This window comes from Balaenoptera ricei, chromosome 5, assembly GCF_028023285.1.
Source record: "Balaenoptera ricei isolate mBalRic1 chromosome 5, mBalRic1.hap2, whole genome shotgun sequence".
NCBI classification, from domain to species: domain Eukaryota; kingdom Metazoa; phylum Chordata; class Mammalia; order Artiodactyla; family Balaenopteridae; genus Balaenoptera; species Balaenoptera ricei.
In genome coordinates, this window is record NC_082643.1 from 26,547,688 (window position 1) to 26,568,276 (window position 20,589).

Here is a 20,589-nt window from a genome sequence, read left to right on the forward strand (position 1 = left end):
ATAACAAGGTGCTATTGTATAGCACAGGATAAAAAATGTAACTAAGGCATCTGTGTTTTAGTGCTGGCTCTAGTATTTTCTGAGTAGTCTTTGCTGAAACACTCTGTAGAGCTCAGTTTCATTACTCATAAGGTGAAGCAGGTTTGACTAAATTTTTAAGGTGACTCCTTGATCTCAAATTCTATGATTATTTGTAAGGGCATACAATAATACACATTAACATAAAAAATACTTATAAGAAACCTATCCAGGCTTACTTTAATGAATGCAATCCATCCATAATTAGCACAGCATTTGTAAACACACGCACAGTTTCAAAGTGGTATTTAAAGAGCTTATTTTCTTAAATAGATAAAACATTGCATTTGAAAGCTTATTTACAAGATTTTAATATATGGTATTGGAGTCAAACCGTATGTCATAATATATTCAAAAAAAATACGAGGCTCATAATTGCCTAGACCTGATTGTCTCAGGAAGATCATGACCTTTGATATTTATTTTATTAACAAATATCGTAGAGTGCGCACTGTGTCTCAAACATTGATCTAATCACTTAACACATATCAATTCATTTAATCCTGGAGACATTCCTAAGAAGGGCTACTATTATTAGCATGTCTATTTTTACACAAGAGAAGACTGAGGCACCAAGAGGTTGACTAACTTGCCTCAGGCACTGAGAGGCAGGATGAGATTAACTTCCTCTTGGCTGCTAAGTGGCACGTGACCTGGATTCAAACTCAGGTCAGCTGGCTCCGAAGCCGAAGCCGCATCCTCTCATCTACTCTGCCCTGTGGCCAGAGCTTACAAACCTATGGGCTTGTGATGTAAGACAGTACCCAAAGAGGGAAAGGACATCAGTTATTCAAGACAATAACACATCTATTTCCCTTAAACACATGCACGCACGAACACACACACACACGCATACACACACATGGACAAGCCCTCACACTCTCATGCAGCCCTCACATAGACACAAAACCAAAGGATAAATTTGGCAGATTTGAAATTTCGCTAGAGTAGTGGGGATATGGAAGTTAAGATCTTTAGTATTTTGGGATTACATTTCTAGTGCCTTACTTTTATTTCACAATCCCAAACTAAATCCTCATAAATGTTATGTCATTAGCAAATGTGTTGTACATATAATGTCAGGTCCATACAACCTTTATGCTATTCCAAAATATGTAGTTTTATAGTTCAACATATATATGACAGATATGCCCTTTATTTACGGATTGGAAAAAATTACCTTTCTAATTTAAGGGTCCTCTCTTCCCCCTACCTTAAATAAACAAGTAACAGTTTCACCTTCCAGATACTTTATGCCGGTTGAATCATTTTAGCCCTCTAGGGTTTCTGGCCTGTAAAATCATATGCTCTGCCCTCCTCACCTGGCATCTTTGTTCCATCCATAGTGACATCTGTACTTTTTAAATGCACATTAGAAGATTTTATACTCAGATTCTGAACCTTCCCTGTGAGTGTTGAGAGATTATTATTGAAAAAAGTCTTTAATGACAACCAAACATGTTTCGTATGGCTGAGATGCTCATGTCAGGCCTTGAAGATATCCTCATACATTTATCCAAAAATTATGGTAGAACTCCACCGAACAACGAAAATGCCAAGAGACATGAAATGGGGTAAAAGAGAGGACTTCAGAACCCTCTCATTAGTGGGGAAAACATACAGCATAGAAGGAGCGCAGACAAGCATCACTCTCGCCATGGAAAGACCGTAGCAGTTAAAAGAAAAGGGGAGCTAATGACATGCCAGATAAGAAGCAGCCCTCTCACAGCATCACATGACATTCCTTTCTGGGATCAGGGAGCCTGTCCCGTTTCCTGTTGTGCTTCTGAGTCGGTCTTTGTGGCAAAGAGACAAGTTCGCTAAAGTTTTTAATTAACGTATGTCCTTGCTGACAGATGTTGTGAATGAGGCACTTTTTCCTTCCCATTATGGCTTAGACTTTAGATTTAATTACTGCGGAAATGAATCAAGATACATGACTTCAGGCAGAACATTTTAAATGTCAGCAGAGTAACCATATTAATTCTCAATCTTAAAGAATCCGTGTAATCCCATCTTTATGATGAGTGATGTGAAAATAATTTTAGGAAGGAGGTTAAAGACAGGAAGACCCTGCAACCTATGGGAAGATCACCTGTTAGTTGCCACTTTTTGGATAGTTGCTTTATTTGCATAACGACTTAGTTTTATTTTGTGCATACACATAACGACTTGTATGAAAAGCGACTGTGCTCTTCAAGTGTTATATGTGAAAGGACCGGAGCCCTTCAACTTAGGTCTAAATGTATTAATGAAATATATCTTCCATTCAGATGATCAAAATCTGGCCACATTTTTTTTATTGCCTAAAATGAGTATTCACTTAAAATTATGTTATCTCTCATGTCATCAGCTCTAAGCCATGGAAATGCAGTGAAGTAACTAAATGTTTAGTCCTCCAGTAAAACACATATTTGGAAAAAGAAAACAAACCCAAACCTTAAAATGACCTAAAAGAAACAATGCGGTCCTATTATATAGCACAGGGAACTATATGCAACATCCCGTGATAAACGAAAATGAAAAGGAATATAAAAAAGAATATATATGTATAACTAAATCACTTCGTTGTACAGCAGAAATTAACAAATATTGTAAATCAACTATACTTCAATAAAATTTTGTTTTAAAAAAGAAAGAAAGTTGAAGACATATGGGATACCTTCTCATACAATCCAGCGCTCGGATAAAGAAGTCCTTGTGTAACTGGTGTTCATCCCTCAAGATTGAGCATTGTTCAAGCGTCACTGACATCGACGTCCTATCTTTGGCACTTTTACAACAGGTGAAACGAATGCCATTTAGCTTGCGACAAATCTGTAACAGACATATATACAGTTTATTGTTTATCTGCAGATTACTCTAAAGTGTCAGAGTCCTCTAGACACTTCTAGTCTAAACCCACCAAATTTATGTTAATTTATGAAAGTTAACTGGTTCAATCTGCCTATGGAATGGAAAAATACTACCTTTTCATTTCAAAAGCTGGTGGAATAGATTTAATTTATTTAGCTCTTTGTACATGAGGTGTGGGGCTGTTGAAGGCATATAAGATGGTAAATATCCAGCAGAGGCAGCAAAGCTCTCTGAGAGGGGATCTAAGCTGCAGGGGATAATGATAATCACAGCTCAGAAGCAACATCTTAATAGTGAAGGGGAAAAAAATAATCTGTATTTCTTGGATCAGCCACTTGATTTGAATCTTACATAGCTAATACCTTCTTACTATATATTTAAAATAACCTTTACTAATCTCTGCTGGATGTTATGAGATTTCAAACATCCATATGGTGCCAAGTGCAACCGATAAGGAAACCACTCATCGATGCAACTGATAAGAATAAGGGCACCAAAAATGGCCACTATAATTGCATATCTACTGTGCACCAGGTACAATGCTAATAAATTTCATATAGATTTGCTCTTTTAATTTAACTGCACATGAACCCTGGAGGAAGGTATATTAATCTCATTTTACAGATGACCAAATTGAGGTTTAGATAGGTAAGGTGACTTATGCACAACAGAGCAGAGCCAGGATGCTGATATAAGTCTACCTAACAAGGACCAAGTCTTTAACTTCTGTCCTGTTCTGTTTCTCTCTATAATTCTTTCTTGTTGTTATTCTGATGTAAGCCAGGAGAAGAATCTGTAAGTAGCAATAATTTATGGTCTCATTGCTTTACGGTTAACAGGTGAATCACACCATTCTTTTCTCTTCCCTAGTCCATGGTAATGCATCAACAGTGTTAGTCAACATGCACTTAAGATACCTCTACTCTGATGAAATACAGGCCTGCTTTATTATCTGCCATTGAGGAGGCCTTAACAGTTGCCTGATTTGAAGAGAGGATATAATAATACAGTTTATCAAGGGTTTTTATCATGATTTAATTGTGATTCTGATACTTAGCTTAGGATTTACAAGTCCTTATTAGCCCTTAGGTACTTTCTCACTATCTCCAATGTAAGTGACTAGAGAAATGTGAGAGCATGATTTCAACATATAATCTTTTTTTTTCTTGTAGAAAACACTAACGCATTTAAATAAATAGTATTTCAAAAATTTTAATATAAAATAACAAAGGCTTGACTATATTTATAGTAACAAAATACAGACCTCAATGGTCACTTATGAGAGGTGATTTTTAAAAAGAATGAATATTCTTTAAAATGCATTGTCACAATTGTATGCAACTATCCTACTAAGGATATTTCATGTTACAAATTTAAATCAAGAGGAATCTGGGGCGGGCTTCCCTGGTGGCGCAGTGGTTAAGAATCCGCCTGCCAATGCAGGGGACACGGGTTCAATGCCTGGTCCGGGAAGATCCCACATGCTGCGGAGCAACTAAGCCCGTGTGCCACAACTACTGAGCCTGTGCTCTAGAGCCCATAAGCCACAACTACTGAGCCCATGTGCCACAACTACTGAAGCCTATGCACCTAGAGCCCATGCTCTGCAACAAGAGAAGCCACCACAATGAGAAGCCTGCGCACCGCAACGAAGAGCAGTCCCCGCTCGCCGCAACCAGAGAAAAGACCACGTGCAGCAATGAAGACCCAACGCAGCCAAAAATAAAATAAAATAAAATAAAATAATAAAATAAATAAATTTATTAAAAAAAAAAGAAGCTGGGGCAATTCCATCAAAGCAGACAGGTTGGGTCTTGGTTTCTGTATTTCACAATTCTTCTGAACTATATGAGCTTAATTTAACATTAGCTTAATTTGGTATTTGGTCTTTTTAAATTCTCATTTTCATTTTTTAAAATTCATTCAAGATAAAACCAAATAGCTTTACATTTTTCAATTAGAATGTAAAACATTAACAAAAGCAGTATTTCATTAATTGTTTTAAAGAAGAGAGGATAACAAAACAGAGACAGAAATAAAAACTTTTTGGAAAATGTCAAAGGGAATTTCTATATTTCTTTAAGAGTAATACCAAGGTCCCTGGTTTACAAAGAGCATATTGAAACTCATGTATCACTCTATAGACATGCTATTAATAATGAAGTCAATATTCCTACAGAATGCCAAATTTGCACACTATGGGTGCTGTATATTTATCAAGGCAAGTAATCACCCATTCATGAATTCAATGGTAAGTTGTGAGTAAGCCATATTTGGTTGGTATATACATTTCAAAAACAATTTCAGAAACGTAGGATTTATGGAAATTATTTTAATATATTCAAATGAGAAAACTACATGTACTAGAGAAAATATACATTTGTGGTTCTACCTGTGCATCCTTCATTTGTCAATTTACATGACTGCACGATATGTGTATAATGACATATGTATATGTTCCTAAGTTGTCAGATGGCCTTGGGAAATGATCAAACTACTTTTGTGCTATCATGTCATTAGTTATATAGCAAAAATAACTTCGACCTGTCTTTGTGAAATTTTCGTGAGAATTAGCAACCATAGTAGTCTTTGAAGGTATATAGAGCAGACACAGGAGAAAGAACTATTAAAAACAACCTTCATGTAATGTAGTATGATGCTAAATGGAACCAGTGTAAATGAGCTGCCTGAAAGCAACGTTTCATACTGTTACCTTTGATGTTCTTCCCTGGGGCTCCAAGAGGGCATGAAGGGAAACTAAAGCAGCTTTCCTCTGCCTTGCTCTTGGTAAATTATTTTATGAACTCATGGTAAATTATCCATTCCTTTTTCCCAGAAGAGAGTAAGTAATATTAGATTATAATTGAAGCACTGGCAGCAGGGGGAAAGGCTTTGTTTTAAATGCTATTGATAGAGAATGAATAGCACACGTGAGAAGATCTGTTACACTGAACTCCAAATTACACAAGCAATCCTGTGCAGTAAGTTCAAACATGGCGTTCATCAAAAAGATCTCCAATGTGTTCCTTTCCTGATGAAAAGATCCCTTCCTAGTGAAAGGATCTCTGGGTCTGAATGTTTAACAAAACTCATGTGAGCTATACCTAAACGGTTGCCAGATAAGAGCTTAAAAACTATAGGCATGCTTTTCTCCCTCAACCTTGTAGAAACCTGGTGGGGGGGGAAGCAGGCAGATCTTCTACCCTGAGGGTGCCATTAAATGAGAAAGAAGCATACAAAATATAGCTCATTACCCTAAGAGCAATACATCAGTAATAAATTCTATGCCAATATCTAAATTGACAAACGCATTTACAAGCTCATTAACAAAACAATATGTCCAGGAGCCTTACTGAGGCTGTGAGTCAGAGATCTGATAACCACTTTCTGTTGAAACCCTATGTCTCTAGAGCAGCACTTCAAAACCCTGACTGACATGGGCTATTGACATTGCAACATGCAATATCAAGAAAATCACAGACCCTTGATTTTAGCCTCAAACACATCCCGAATTTATAAGAAAAGCCAATGAGTAAGATTCTTTCTCGTTGAATACATCTTCTTCTATCTTGTGTTCGTGTTTATTGGTAGACTAGATGCCTAATCTCCTGGATAACGGAGAATGACATCTGGTAGACCAAAGTGCAGAGGTTGGACCCTACATAGCAGATACCCGATAATGCTTTCTGATCATCACGGTGACAGGCAATACCATTTGACAGGAGAGTGCCTACCGTTGCAGCCAGCCACATGATCTCTACATTCTTCCTCTTTTTGGCTTGAATATTTTGATGGAGATTTTCTAGTAATCCTTTTAAATCATTTTGTTCTTGAAAATGTGAAATGTCTGAAAAACAAAAAAGGAGGGGAAAAAAAGGAAACCGTATTAGTATTAAGCTGCCCATGGAGTTTTCCTTAATATATATGCAAATGTAATTTCCATGACAACAAATGCCATTTGGAGCAGAGAGTATCTGAGGATAATCATACTTATTAATCCTTCCGGTTTTATTCTTTTACTTAGAAATATGCCTCAGTTTCCCTCATTCCCTATTGTGTGTAACTGGGGTAATGTCAATGGGTGATATAACGCTCACCAAGAAGGGAACTGTTTTTAATAACAAAGGCTGCCTCACTTCAACCAAAGTATAGGAATGAGGATGGAACATGAGATACAACCTTCCATTTTGGGCTACTGAGCAGCTAGTCTGAATCATGAGACTATATCAAACTGAACATCTCAGAGGTGGAATTGGAAAGTTCAACCAAAACACATGAAGTCAGTTTCTACACAGCAAGATTCCTCAAACTAGGCAATATTGACATTTCGGACTGGCTGACACTTGGTTGTAGGGAGTGGGCCTATATTCTGCATTGTGGGATGTTATGCAGCGTCCCTGACCTCTACCATTTAGAAGCCAGTAGTACCCTTCCCACTGTGACAATCAAAACTATCTCCAGATATTGCCAAATGTTCCTTGGGGGCAAAGTCCATCCTGTTTGAGAACAAGTGCTATTAAGGAGCACAGGTATGGATGGAAAGAGAAACAACGCAAGAAACGATAGTTAATTATATGAGATAATTGGGAAGGGAGCAAGAAGTGACTGATTGCTCAGATCTCTACACACTCATAACTAGAGCATGAGTAATCAATGGCATATGGTTTATATTAAAACCTAAGGCAATGCACACTATGACACCAGTATTCCTGAGACTCAGTGAGATAGGATTCAAGATTAGAATATAGAGATGGAAACAAAAAGTCTAAGAGAGTGTTTGGGTTAGTACTGTACAGTATGAAAATACACTCTACTGTGGAAGCCACAAACTGATGGATGAAGAACTCCTGAGAGCTTTAATTGAGGCTAAAAACAGGAGAAAATACATAAGAACAACATGGACTATACCTAGGTTATCCAGTTACATTGAAGAAATAGATGATCTGCTCCTGATTCAGATCACACACACACACACACAAATGACACAAATAAGCTTTAATCATAATGAAGCTTGGCACTTAACAAAATTGTACCAGATGTTTCATTTTATTAGAATAATATATCTGCGTAGCTCTTAACTTTAGCTCCAGAGAGTAGAGGAAATATCCTAAAGAACTGTACTAGCAATCTATATCTACCAAAGAATGGAAGTGGTTGGTAAAATGGAACTGAGCATTGAAAACAATTATATATCATCTTGAATTTCCTGTCCACAGAATAGAGAAAGGTCAGGTACAGTCCAGATTCATACCTTGTTTTAGGGAGATGAGATTCAAAATATTCATATAAATATATGCATGATTCTACTTTATTAGTTCCTAAATGGAAAACTGTTAAACGTCAAATTTTTACTGTGTAACTAGAGACAGTTTTTTTTTTTTTTTTAATTTTTTGGCCACACTGCGCACCATGTAGGATCTTAGTTCCCCGACCAGCGATCGAACCCATGCCCCCTCCATTGGAGGCGTGGAGCCTTAACCACTTGACTACCAGGGAAGTCCCAATGATTCTCTTAAGAAAGAGAAGCTTTCCCCAAAGACATTGCCTTGCTAGGTAGGAGACTCTGATACACAGAGATTTTAACAGGACACAGCCCAAGGATAAAGGGAAGGAGGCATAATGTAGAATGCCTTGAAGAGAGTTGCAAAGCCAGCTCAGGACTCTACAGCTAATTGAAGAAAGTAAGGACAATAATGGTGCCTTCTAATTGATACTTGTAGCACACAAGGAATAAGTCAGATCTGCCATCACTGCCCTTAATGTTGATAAATGGCAACCAAAACAAAACATGACTTAGAATAACAAGCAGCAATTTAAAATCGTGTACAGGTATATCATTGACAGAGAAAGTGTCCTTGACATTGTTGAAAGGAAAAACTGGTCATATTAATAAATGAATTTATTGGTGTAACATTGGGTGTGTGTGCCTGCACTTGTGTGCATGCTTACCTCTCTCTCTATGTGAACGCAGGCAGAGCAAGACATCGGTTTAGATGTCAACAGTGCTCCTCTTTGGGTTATGGGATTTAGGGTGATTTTTCAACTGCCTTTTAAATAATTTTTTATTTAATATTGGAGCATAGTTGATTAACAATGTCGTGTTGGTTTCAGGTATACAGCAAAGTAATGCAGTTATACATATATGTGTATCTATTCTTTTTCAAATTCTTTTCCCATTCAGGTTATTACAAAATACTGAGCAGAGTTCCCTGTGCTATACAGTAGGTCCTTGTTGGTTATGTTTTAAATATAACAGTGTGTACATGTCAATCCCAAACTCCCAATCTATCCCTCCCTCAACTTTTTATGTCATTTGAGACACAATAAATATGCATTGTTTTAAAATAATACAGTTATTTTAAGAGCAAGGGAGAACAGAGTACATATGTATAAGAAAAGGAAAAAAAAACCCTCAAATTCTTATGATACAAAGACCTTACCTCCAAATTTCCATGGTCTGGTAGGGTGGGACAGATTTTTTACACCATTATTAACTGCAGTCAAGTGTACCGTGGGCTATGACACAAGACAGTAAAAATGATAATAGGGACCTAAGAAAAGGAGTGGCCAATTCAATGAAGAATAGTTGAGTATGGAAAGGTTTCTAGTAAAGGTAATGCTTTGTGTCTACAGAGAGTATTTGAGGCCAAGAGAAAAACGTCAGCAAAGGCATGGACATACGAGGCAGTACTATGGAAACAGGAAGCTTGTAGTTCACCATGTCCTAGAGGGCAAGAATTATGAAGAGTCTTTTCTGCTATTTGGGATATCTGGGCTTCCTCCTAAAAATGGGAGCACCTGGTGAATTTTAATTATGGACATAACCATATCTGAGAGGTCCCCGAGACTGTTTTTAAAATCACCTGGTAAAGATGACTTTCAAATATTTTTAAAAGCAATACAGAAGAAGTTTACTTTATACAATGTCCCATAGCAGTTATGCACACTCATCCCTTTGTAACAAAAATTTTATGCAATAATATTTACCCTGAGTGCGTTCACTGCACCCTGAATATATTTTGTTCTATTCCATCTTGCTTTCTTTTGAATGTTGGCCCCAACCCACTAAACTGATTTAACACCTATATAGGGTCAACATAAAAAACTTGCAAAGCACTGATTTAGGGCAACCCCATGTCCAAGATGCTTAGGTGACTTTTTCACAAGGTTCATAGTCAGATGGTCAAGTCAAAAATCCAGTGTCCCAAGTCCTATGCCAGTAATTTCCCTCAAATCTGTATTAGTGTCTTCACAGTTGGCTGCTGATACAAAAAAGTAACTCCAGTATTAACACAATGAACCAGCTTCTTCAGAATTCTGAGGATTCAGAACAAAGCATAATAATTTTTCAAAATAATTTAGTTTCATAGTTGACATGAAGATTTTTAAATCAGCCATTTTAAACAGACTACAGTGCTCCTAAAATAAGTCAAACAAATGGCCATCCTTTGTTCATTTTTATCTACATAAAGATAGTGCTTTCAGATACACAGAAATGATATCCCATAGAAATTTCACCCCTTCTCCCCATGGCATGCTTTTTAGAAGGAAGTCAATTGATGTTCTTAAAATTTTCAAGCCACTGTTTCTATTTCTGTAATGATAAAACTTCGTTTATTCAGTCCATCACTATGATTGCTGCCATTTTTTTTCAGCCTGACAAAAATCCTGCAGGCCACAGAAATTCAGGTCTGGTTCTGGAAAGAAGTAGCATTAGTAATGACTAAATAGGTGAGATTTCAAGATATAATGATAGATCCTGATATAGCAACTTTAAATCATGGTATACACAGAACATGGATTGGTTTTGTTACTGAACCAAACTTGGGTCTGCCCACCCATGAGCAGTAAAGCTAATCTACTGACACCGGGTTGTAGTGAAGGAAAGTGCAGTGTTTACTGCAGGGCAACAAGCAAGGAGTCCTGGTTACCTAGTGCCCAAAAAGCCCAAACTCCCTGATGGACTTCAGCAAAGCATTTTTAAAGACAAGGTGAGGGAGTAGAGTCCCAGGGTATGTGATCAGCTCGTGCACAATTCTCTGATTGGTTGATGGTGATGTAACAGGGCAGTGTCACAGGGGTTAATATTATCAACCCTTAGGTGCCGGTAGGTCTGGGGGCTACCTGCTCATGGTCATCAAGTAGGTAACTTCTTCCATTTGGTGGCGGTTTTAGCATTTGTAAAACAACTCAGGAAATGTGCATCAGATACTGTTATCTGGGTACTTCAGAGAGGAGCTAAATCAGAGGATATGGGGGAGGGGTCTGTCTTGGGATGGCCCCGTAAGGTTCTGCTCAGTAACCGTTTTAGATTTAGAATGAGTTTCTTCAAATGTAAATATGGCCAATAAGTCTTGCTTCTGGTACTCACTCCTGCATTACTCTAGGACCGAACTTAGACAGAGCAATTGAATCTCTATGTTTATCTCCATAAAAGTATTCTGTTTTTCCAGGGGGGTTCATGAAAGTAATCAGAAGGTAAAAGGTAAAAGAATGTACACTGCATTATTGCTTATGATATTAAACAGCAGCAAAAATCTAAATGATGGTAAAGATAATCTGTCATACATATGTATATATATTTATGACATAGAATATTATATAATAGGTAGAATGAATAAACATGCTAGATGTATGAGCATGGATATATACTAAAAAATATGCTGAGCAAAAAAAAAAAATGATTCATACAAGATAACAGCAATAATATAAAGTTAAATGTGCAAACCTGTACCATATTTTTTATGGATACACACATACAGAGGAAAAATATGTATGAGAACGTAAAATACCAAATTCAGGATACTGATTTTCTCAGAGAAGGGAAGGTGAGGGGTGGGAACCAAAAAGGGTACCAAGGGGGTTTCCACTATGTCTACAAATATTTGTTTCTCACAAAATTTCTGAGACTGGGTGATGGGTTCCAAAGTGCTTGTATTTTATGACCTGTTCTCTTTCTCCATTTGGAACTTTCATAACTCTTTGTAAAGAAAGCACCGGGCCAAGATTCCAGGAAAACGATTACTAATGCCAACTCCGTCCCTGCTTCGACATGTGGTCATAGCAAGCTGTTTAACCCTCTGTCCCTATTTTCTCAACAGCAAAGTGAGGTCAATAACCCCGTCATGCTGCATCGACCTGCAGTGGAAAACAATGAATAAAAGTCTTGGCAGAAGAGTCTACATTATTCAGTTCTGCGTCAGCTCTGAAAAACAGAGGAAGACATTCACAGTTCTTAAGAAGAGTTCATAGCCTCAGATAGAAAGCCTACTTTCTCAGGCAAAAGTCCGAATTTATCCAAAGTAAGAAATATTCTCTCACACAGACACAGGTGCACACACATGATTCCAAACATTCAGAAAGCCAGTGACTGTTCTCCCACCACTCCTTGCTGGGAGAGAACAGCCAAGTTCAGAGTCATTTTTTTAGTAGCTATTTTTTCCTTGTTTTGTCAAATGGGATTTCTTTAAGAACGGCAGCTCTAAATATGACATTGGCCTGACTCAAAGGCAGGGTGCTGACCAGTGAACGGGAATGGGACCATGAACTCTCGGCTCATTGAACTATGATGCTAATGAGGCCAAGGCAATAGCTCCATCACCTCACGGTCAAATGATTTCATGTTGTCAGAGAATGTTCCAAGATGAAATAGAAATTACAGCCGCCTTCCCATCACCTATTCCAGCTATTTCCCAGTGGGTAGCAGGCACAACATTTACAGGGATCAATCACACCCCCATTATGAAGTCAAGTGGTATAATTCCATCCCCTTTGAAATCAGGGCTAGTTCAGGGATGAGCATCTAAATCTAAGCCAATCAGAACTTGACTTTGACCTCAGAAATTGTTTCAGGGTTAAGTAAGTGACCTATGCTGTTCCAGCTGAGTGAGGCTCAGGACTCTGTAAAGTAGAAGGGGAGGAAAAGCTCTTTTTATCTCTCTGCTTGAGCATACAGTTGAGCATGGGAATAACTGCTCACGCCAGCAAGACTTTCTTCATGAAGGAACTAGATGTAGGATAAAGTCAACACTAAGAGTCATGAAATAAGGCAGAGAAGTGTCTTTTCAGTACTGCTAAGCCACTAAACCAACCCTCTCTTAACTGGTTGCCTGCCTTACTGCTGAAATTTTCAATTTTGTTAATTGATGCCAGTTTGAGTCAGGGTTTCTGTCACTTGCAACCAAAAGCATTCTAAGGTAAACACCTGGTTATATAGGCATTTTTAACACTGATCAGCCATATTGAAAATGTGTACTGTTGCTTTAGAGGTGAGGAATCACAAATAAGGAAGAGTACTTATGGAAAGCATCCCATTAATCACTTCTTTTTTTATGATTTTTTTACATCTTTATTGGATTATAATTGTTTTACAATGTTGTGTTAGCTTCTACTGTACACAGAGTGAATCAGCTATATGTGTACATATATCCCCTCCCTCTAGAGCCTCCCTCTCACCCTCCCCATCCCACGCCTCTAGGTGGTCACAAAGCACCGAGCTGATCTCCCTGTGCTATACAGTGGCTTCCCACTAGCTATCTATTTTCCACATGGTAGTGTATATATGTCAGTGCTACTCTCTCAATTAGTCCCAGCCTCCCCTTCCCCTGTACCATGTCTACAAGTCCATTCTACAGTGATGGTTTTAAAACATGGCTCCACGTTCTTTGACACTCCTTCTATAAAGAAGGTGGAGTCTTCGTACCTTCATCTGGAAGCTAGGTGGGCTTGTGACCATGTTGATTAATGGCAGACGTGATGCTACGTGACTTTGGGTGCCAGGTCATAAATGACTCTGAAGCTTCTGCCTTATTCTCTTGGGACTTTGCTGTCTGTATTCCCTCTTTTGGGATATTCCCTATAAGAACCCATGTACTATGCTCGGAGAAGCCCAAGTCACATGGAGGGTCCTATTTAGGTACTCCGGTCAACAGTTTTAGCTGAGCCCAGCCTTTGAGCCATCCTAGCCCAGTGGTCAGAATGTGAGCACAGAAGCCGGCAGATGACTCCAGTTCCCAGTCACTTAAGGGATACCAGCCATTCTCCTTTCCAACTGAGGTCCCAGATATCTTGGAGTGGAGACAAACTTCCCCATCTTTCCTGTCTGAATAACTAACCCACAGAATCTGTGAGCATAAATAAAATGATTCTAATTTTGTATCAGTAAACATGGGATAATTTGTTACCTAGCAATAAATTACCAGAACAACTACAGTAAAAAAACAAACAAACGTGGAAGGGCCTGTTCTTCTAAGTATGATAAAATGAACATATGAAGAACAAAGTTTTCACAGTCCATTCTGGTTAGTACTACATTCTGTAATATCACATCTTTTCTAGAATTAATTCTGAAACAATTATAGTTAAATGCACTAACAAGCAAACAAATGCAATTAGGTGAAAGCCATTGAGATGTCTTAAAATTGGAAATTATGCTCTTTTAGAGGCTGCAAAATCTTGAAAATTACGAAAGAAAAAGCCCCACGGACACCAGCTTTACTTAAATTTGATTTACAATTTACAATTTACGAAAAAGGCAGTATCAGAAATCAAATATCAAATTCCCAACCTGATCAGAGCCGAAAAATATCTTTGGCCTGTACATTTTCATCGTTTCCTCTTAAATAAATTTCAAGGTTGCATCACCCATAGCAAAGGAAAAGATGAACTTCAAAACGAATTGTTAAAATATATGAAAAGTAATGTGTTAACAATTTGTTTAGAATTTCCTCACTCACTATTGCACATTGAAGGCCATGGGACTGGTGTATAGGAAGAAGAGTAGAACTGTAACCCATTAATATTTTTTTCTATTTCCATTTTTTCAAAGAAATCATTCATTATTTAATTTCAGAATCTCCAAACAATTTAGAGTCATGTCAAAGGTTGGGAGATGGATTGTAGGCAGATGACTCTCAAAAATTTAAGTTCTGCTCTCAAGATATTGAGATATTTTTATTAACAGAAAATAGAAAATTTGAGTATGAAAGGGGCTTCATACAAATCCCCAGGTCAGTCTTCCTGTTAGCCTGGTTGCACTGCTTGGATTATTTTTTGCCTGCTTTTAAGTGGCCTGGGTCCTTAGCACTGAGGGGAGTTGGATGGTCCCCTTTCTTCCTTCCAGCTCAATTTCTAAGTCCTTGCACTTTAGAGCAACAGCAAGAAAATACCTGTTGAGGGCACACACTACACACAAAAGTCTGAGGACCAAAGCAAGAATAGATTTCTCAAAACTTAGGACTGAGAGGGAAGCAGCTTTTGGGGTAATTCCAGCACCTCACCTCCCTGCCCATGTAAGAGCCAGGCAGCCCGTGAAATATACCAAGGTCAAATGGCAGCCCAGAGAGGTAGACACATAATAAGCCATTCTCCAAGGAAGAAGGGTTCACCTCTTCCATGGCCCTCCTTTTTTTTTGATAATGCAGAAGGAACTGACTCCAAAACTGCCCGAATAATGGCCAAAGAAAAGGGGAGACAGTTGAGAAGAATGGGCTTTTCTCCAATGGTCTCTGGATTACCTCTTTAGGCTCTTGGAGGCAAGTAAGAATGAGATCTTGAAACAGACTCACAGACTTAGAGAAAGAACTCATGGCTACCAGGGACTTCCCTGGTAGTCCAGTGGTTAAGACTTCGCCTTCCAGGGCAGGGGGTGCGGGCTCAATCCCTGGTTGGGGAGCTAAGACCCCACATGCCTCGTGGCCAAAAAACCAAAACATAAAATAGAAGCAATATTGTAACAAATTCAATAAAAGACTGAAAAACGGTGGCCCATATCAAAAAAAAAATCTTTTAAATAAAAAAAGAACTTATGGTTACCAGCGGGGAAGGCTTCGGGGGTTGGGACAGATTGGGAGTTTGGGGCTGATATGTACATACTGCTGTATTTAAAACAGATAACCAACATGTTGCTCAATATTCTGTAATAACCTAAATGGGAAAAGAATTTGAAAAAGAATAGATACATGTATATGTATAACTGAATCACTTTGCCGTACATTAACACAACTTTGTTCATCAACTATGCTCCAATACAAAATAAAAATTAAAAAAAGAATGAGATCTTTACTGCTTCATACTATATAGAATAAAATAAATAACTCCTGAGGTATTTAAAAAGTTATAAATGAGGTAAAATAGAGGACGATGATCATGGAACTAAAGCTGCTTTAGAAGGCTCCAAAATGAAGAGGAAAGGGGTAATAAGAATATATGGCCTACCTTTTTTTCCATTCATATAGCTCCTTTTATTGGCTTTAAGTGACTTCCAATTTGAAAATCTAGGATTCTCATACCTTTATAATTTGTTGATAGCAACAAAATGTATTAATCTATGTGTGTTGCCATATTTCCCTTTTCTGATGTGTCTGATAAAGATAATTTTATCTTTGAGTCTTCAATTTTTCCCCCTTACCTGACTTCAGAGAAGAGTTGTGCTTTATCTGGAGTTTTGTTCTGCAGAAGTGGAAGCATGAAGAAAGAAAGGTAGACGGGGAGGTGGACCGGAATGGAACTGAAGGCTTTGCACTCATGGTTTTGGGAAAGGCGGAATGGTAAGTAAATAGTGAATGTCTGGGCCAGTGATGTGCTCAATCGATGAGTGACTTGAACATTTGGCAAAAAGGATTTAAAAAGTAAAATAATGAGTTGTCCGTTGTCTCCTCTTTGATGTTTAATTGAAAGTTGGAACTAATTTTTAGTTATTTTTAATTGTTGGGCTGTTTACTGGATGCGGTACTATCCTGAAGCTGAATTCATAGGAGACTGGTATTAATTCAGGTCAAATTTAGATATTTATTTCCAAAAGGGAAGATGAGTCCTAAGATTTCTATTATCTACCTCATTCCTCACTGTGGGGCCAGTTCCAAAGAGTGACGACTTTGTTAGGCAGGAGATTGATGGGCTCCAGGCTGGGCATTTACAACTAGCTTCCTGTTTACATTTCCTGAGGAAGGAGGCAGGTGGGCGCTAGGCTAGATATTTACAACCAGCCTACTGTTTGCACTTTGAGATAGAAATTACAACAGGAACAGGGTAAATAGCTGGACTTTGTTTCCTGTGGACACTTTAAGATAACAGTCATGGCAGGGACAGAGAGGGGCTAAATCCTGTTTGAGTAAAAGATGAAGAGGTCACGTGTTTCCCATCCTTGGGGAAAAGGGAGACACTGCACCTTGGAGGCTTCTTGGGGGTCAGAAAGGAGGGGGCACCACCCCAAAATAGGTGATGCCAAGGCCCCCCATAGGCCTGTGGGCTGGAATCCATCTGTGAAAAAAGTTATGCTCATGTGTTGGGGAGGTGTTGGGGAGGTCCTAAGGCAGGTCAGGTGTGGAAAAAGAAACCAGATAATTGGCCAAAGGTGAACAAAGACCCAGAAGAAATGATTTAACCACCTCTTTACTGCATTCCTCCTCATTAGGGGGGATGCCCACAGGTTTTCTCTCCTGGTGTGTATCTCTGCCTCGCTTCTGTCTTAACTAAACAAACTGTTTCTCTGTGTGCTCTCCCACTTGTTGTACCATGTCTCTAATAATAAACTTTGTACCTGTTTCTACAGTTTTTGCCTCCTTGAGAAATGCATTTCTCAATGTGGGGTAAGAGACAGGGGAACCTTGTTTCTATCCTCTAGCCCCCGGTGCACTAGCGGCTAGGATTCCTGGTTTCCATCCAGACTGCCCAGGTCCAATTCCTGGGCAGGGAACTAAGATCTCGCTTCATGCCACCGCTCTCTGCTGCCTCTCCAAGATCAATTTCAGGAACTCATCTCTATGTGGGTGTTCCAAAAAGAAAAATGTGCTTTTATTGAAAGATTATCAGAGAAGCAGGGACTATATTTAAAAAATCATTAAGATTAATATAGGGGGCTTCCCTGGTGGCACAGTGGTTGGGAGTCTGCCTGCCAATGCAGGGGACACGGGTTCGAGCCCTGGTCTGGGAAGATCCCACATGCTGCGGAGCAACTGGGCCCGTGAGCCACAATTACTGAGCCTGCGCGTCTGGAGCCTGTGCTCCGCAACAAGAGAGGCCGCGATAGTGAGAGGCCCGTGCACCGCGATGAAGAGTGGCCCCCATCTGCCACAACTAGAGAAAGCCCTCGCACAGAAACGAAGACCCAACACAGCCAAAAATAAATAAATTAATTAATTAAAAAAAAAAAAAGATTAATATAGGTAGGTATTTGAAGGGTTACAGACAAGACTGAGAAGGAGAGAGGCTGTTGAATGGAGAAGAGAGGCAGGTTAGTTCAAACTACAGAAAGAGCTTTATAGGACTTCCATGGTGGTCCAGTGGTTAAGACTTCGCTTTCCAATGCAGGGGGTGCAGGTTTGATCCCTGGTTGGGGAGCTAAGACCCCACATGCCTCGCGGGCAAAAAACCAAAACCTAAAGCAGAAGCAATATTGTAACAAATTCAATAAAGACTTAAAAAAAAAAAAAGAGCTTTACAATCAAATTTAACTGGATCAATGTGTGTATACAGGCGAAACAGAACTCTCTTGAGAAGCTCAAAGCACATACAACCATTATCTTATCCATCTCGCTAATGTTCATAAGTGTGGTGTGACAACTTATCAGGAAACTGACACTGGAAATATTAACTTCCTTTCTCCAGTGAGATAATGGTAGATGAAGTACAGGTACCTATGTATTAGTTATTCTCATTTAGCTGATAATGAAATGGGGGCACTCAGAGCATCAAATGATTCACCTAAGTGAACTTTCAATTGAATTCATATCTTTTGTTTTCATGCTATTCTGTGCATACTAACTAGATGGGTTTACTGGAAGTCCGGCCAATCTTCAGTGAGTGATGAAGTCTAAAGAAAGGAGAGCCCCAGTGAGAAGGAAAGAACATAGAAAAATGGAAGGATGACTAAAGGGCTGGAAATCTGAGTTTTTACCCACATAAACTTGAGAATAGTGTGGATACATCTAATTTGTGAGGGCCATGAAGTAACATAGAAGATGCAGAGATAAATGCTGAGTTGAACAGGGAGGTGGCCATTTGTATGTGTGTATGAGAGTATATGTGTCTACCTTTGTTACTTGTAGTGTTGTTTGTATTTGTTGCTGTGATTCAGAGTACAAGTTAATGGACACTAAAAGTTTATGTCTGTGGTTTAACGTGCACATAGAAAATTACAATTCAGTATTGTTTAGTATCACTTTTCTTTTCAAAAAGACACAGGAGTGCTTCAAAAGACATATCAAATTAAAAAATTATCTTAATCTTTATCAACATTAAAAATTTCAACAGGTAAGTATGTCGGAGTTTCTCTGCAATGAGTTGAAAATAAATTTTAAATTTAAAAGAACAGAGTCCTTAGACAGCAATGGAAGAGTTGCGGCATAAAAGTGAAAAGAACACTTAACTGGGAGTCAGAAAATATAGAATTTATCCTTGTTCTCCCACTAGCTGCATGTGTGAATTTAACAAAATCTATCCTGGATCCCAAACCCCTCATAACAAATTATAGGGTTAAACTAGATCAGTGTTTCTTAAACCACGTCCTGAGGAACACTTACTTAACAAGATGCTAATGAATATTTTATGGGTTTTTTTCGGTGGTCTTATAATGTGATAAAAATGCTATTTTAAACAAAATTAAAGTATAGGCAGTGTAGATTAGGGTTGGGAAACTATGGCTTGCAAACTAAACCCAGTCAATTCTGTGTTTTTATAAATACAGTTTCATTAGAATTCAGCCAAGTTCATTAATTTACATATCGTTAATGGCTTATTTTGCACTTCAGTAGCAGAGTCCAGAAGTTGTGACAGATCACATGGCCTGCAAAATCTGAATTATTTACTTTCTGATCCTTTACATAAAACGATTGCTGGCTATGCTACAGATCTTCTCAAAACTTGCAGTGTGATAACGTGAATTCCAAAATCATTTGACTATAGAATTCTTTCATTGCCTAACAATTATTAGCAGAAAGAGTGTTCTTTGGAATACTTTAGATTAGATTATTTCCAAGATCGAATTGTTCTCTGATTCTTCAAAACATCCAACTAAACAAATGACCTAATCTATGCCATTCATTCAACAAATATGTATGGAGTATAAGCTATGTGCCAGACAATGTTTTTGTTTATTGGTAAATAAAGTCAACAAATAGACAGGAGACTTGTCCTCATGAAGCTTATGTTCTGATCAGGAGTTATAACCAAGCAAGGTACGTGATAGACGTTGTGGAGAAAAATAAAGCGAGAAGGGGACCAGGGCACCAGAGGTTGCAATTTTAAAGAGGGTGGTCAAGAAAGGCCTAACTGAGAAAGTAACATTTGGAGAAAGACTTAAAGGAGGTAAGTGATCCCTATGGGGGAAGCATTTAAGGCAGAGGAAACAGCCAATGAAAAAGTCCTAAGAAACAGCAAGAGGTCAGTTTGGGGCAGAGTGAAGCAAGGGAGGAAGGGAGGGACATGGAGAGGGAGAGACACAGAGAGAGAGAGAGAAGAGAGTGGAGTCAAAAGATCCAATTTTTTTTGCCAGATTATGGGGACCCTTAGAGGCCATTGTAACAATTTAGATTGTTATTCTACAATAAAAAATAGGGGGTTATTGGAAGATTTTGAAGAGTGACATGATTCGATTTTCATTTTTAAAGGTCACTTTGGCTGTTGTGATCAAAAAGGACTACTGAATGAGGTTGAGAG

The 20,589-nt window shown here is 38.5% G+C and overlaps 1 protein-coding gene across 8 annotated transcripts in view; it reads right to left on the bottom strand.

The window, feature by feature from the left end:
• The window catches only part of INPP4B (inositol polyphosphate-4-phosphatase type II B), a 758,305-nt gene that overhangs the window by 41,591 nt on the left and 696,125 nt on the right, over nucleotides 1-20,589 (bottom strand). For all 8 annotated transcript variants that reach the window (XM_059922536.1, XM_059922531.1, XM_059922530.1 and 5 more), the window contains 2 exons: nucleotides 6,669-6,781; nucleotides 2,741-2,895 (listed from right to left, as the gene is read on the bottom strand). In XM_059922536.1, coding sequence (XP_059778519.1) covers nucleotides 2,741-2,895; nucleotides 6,669-6,781 — 268 coding nt within the window. The remainder of the gene's footprint in view (nucleotides 1-2,740; nucleotides 2,896-6,668; nucleotides 6,782-20,589) is intronic.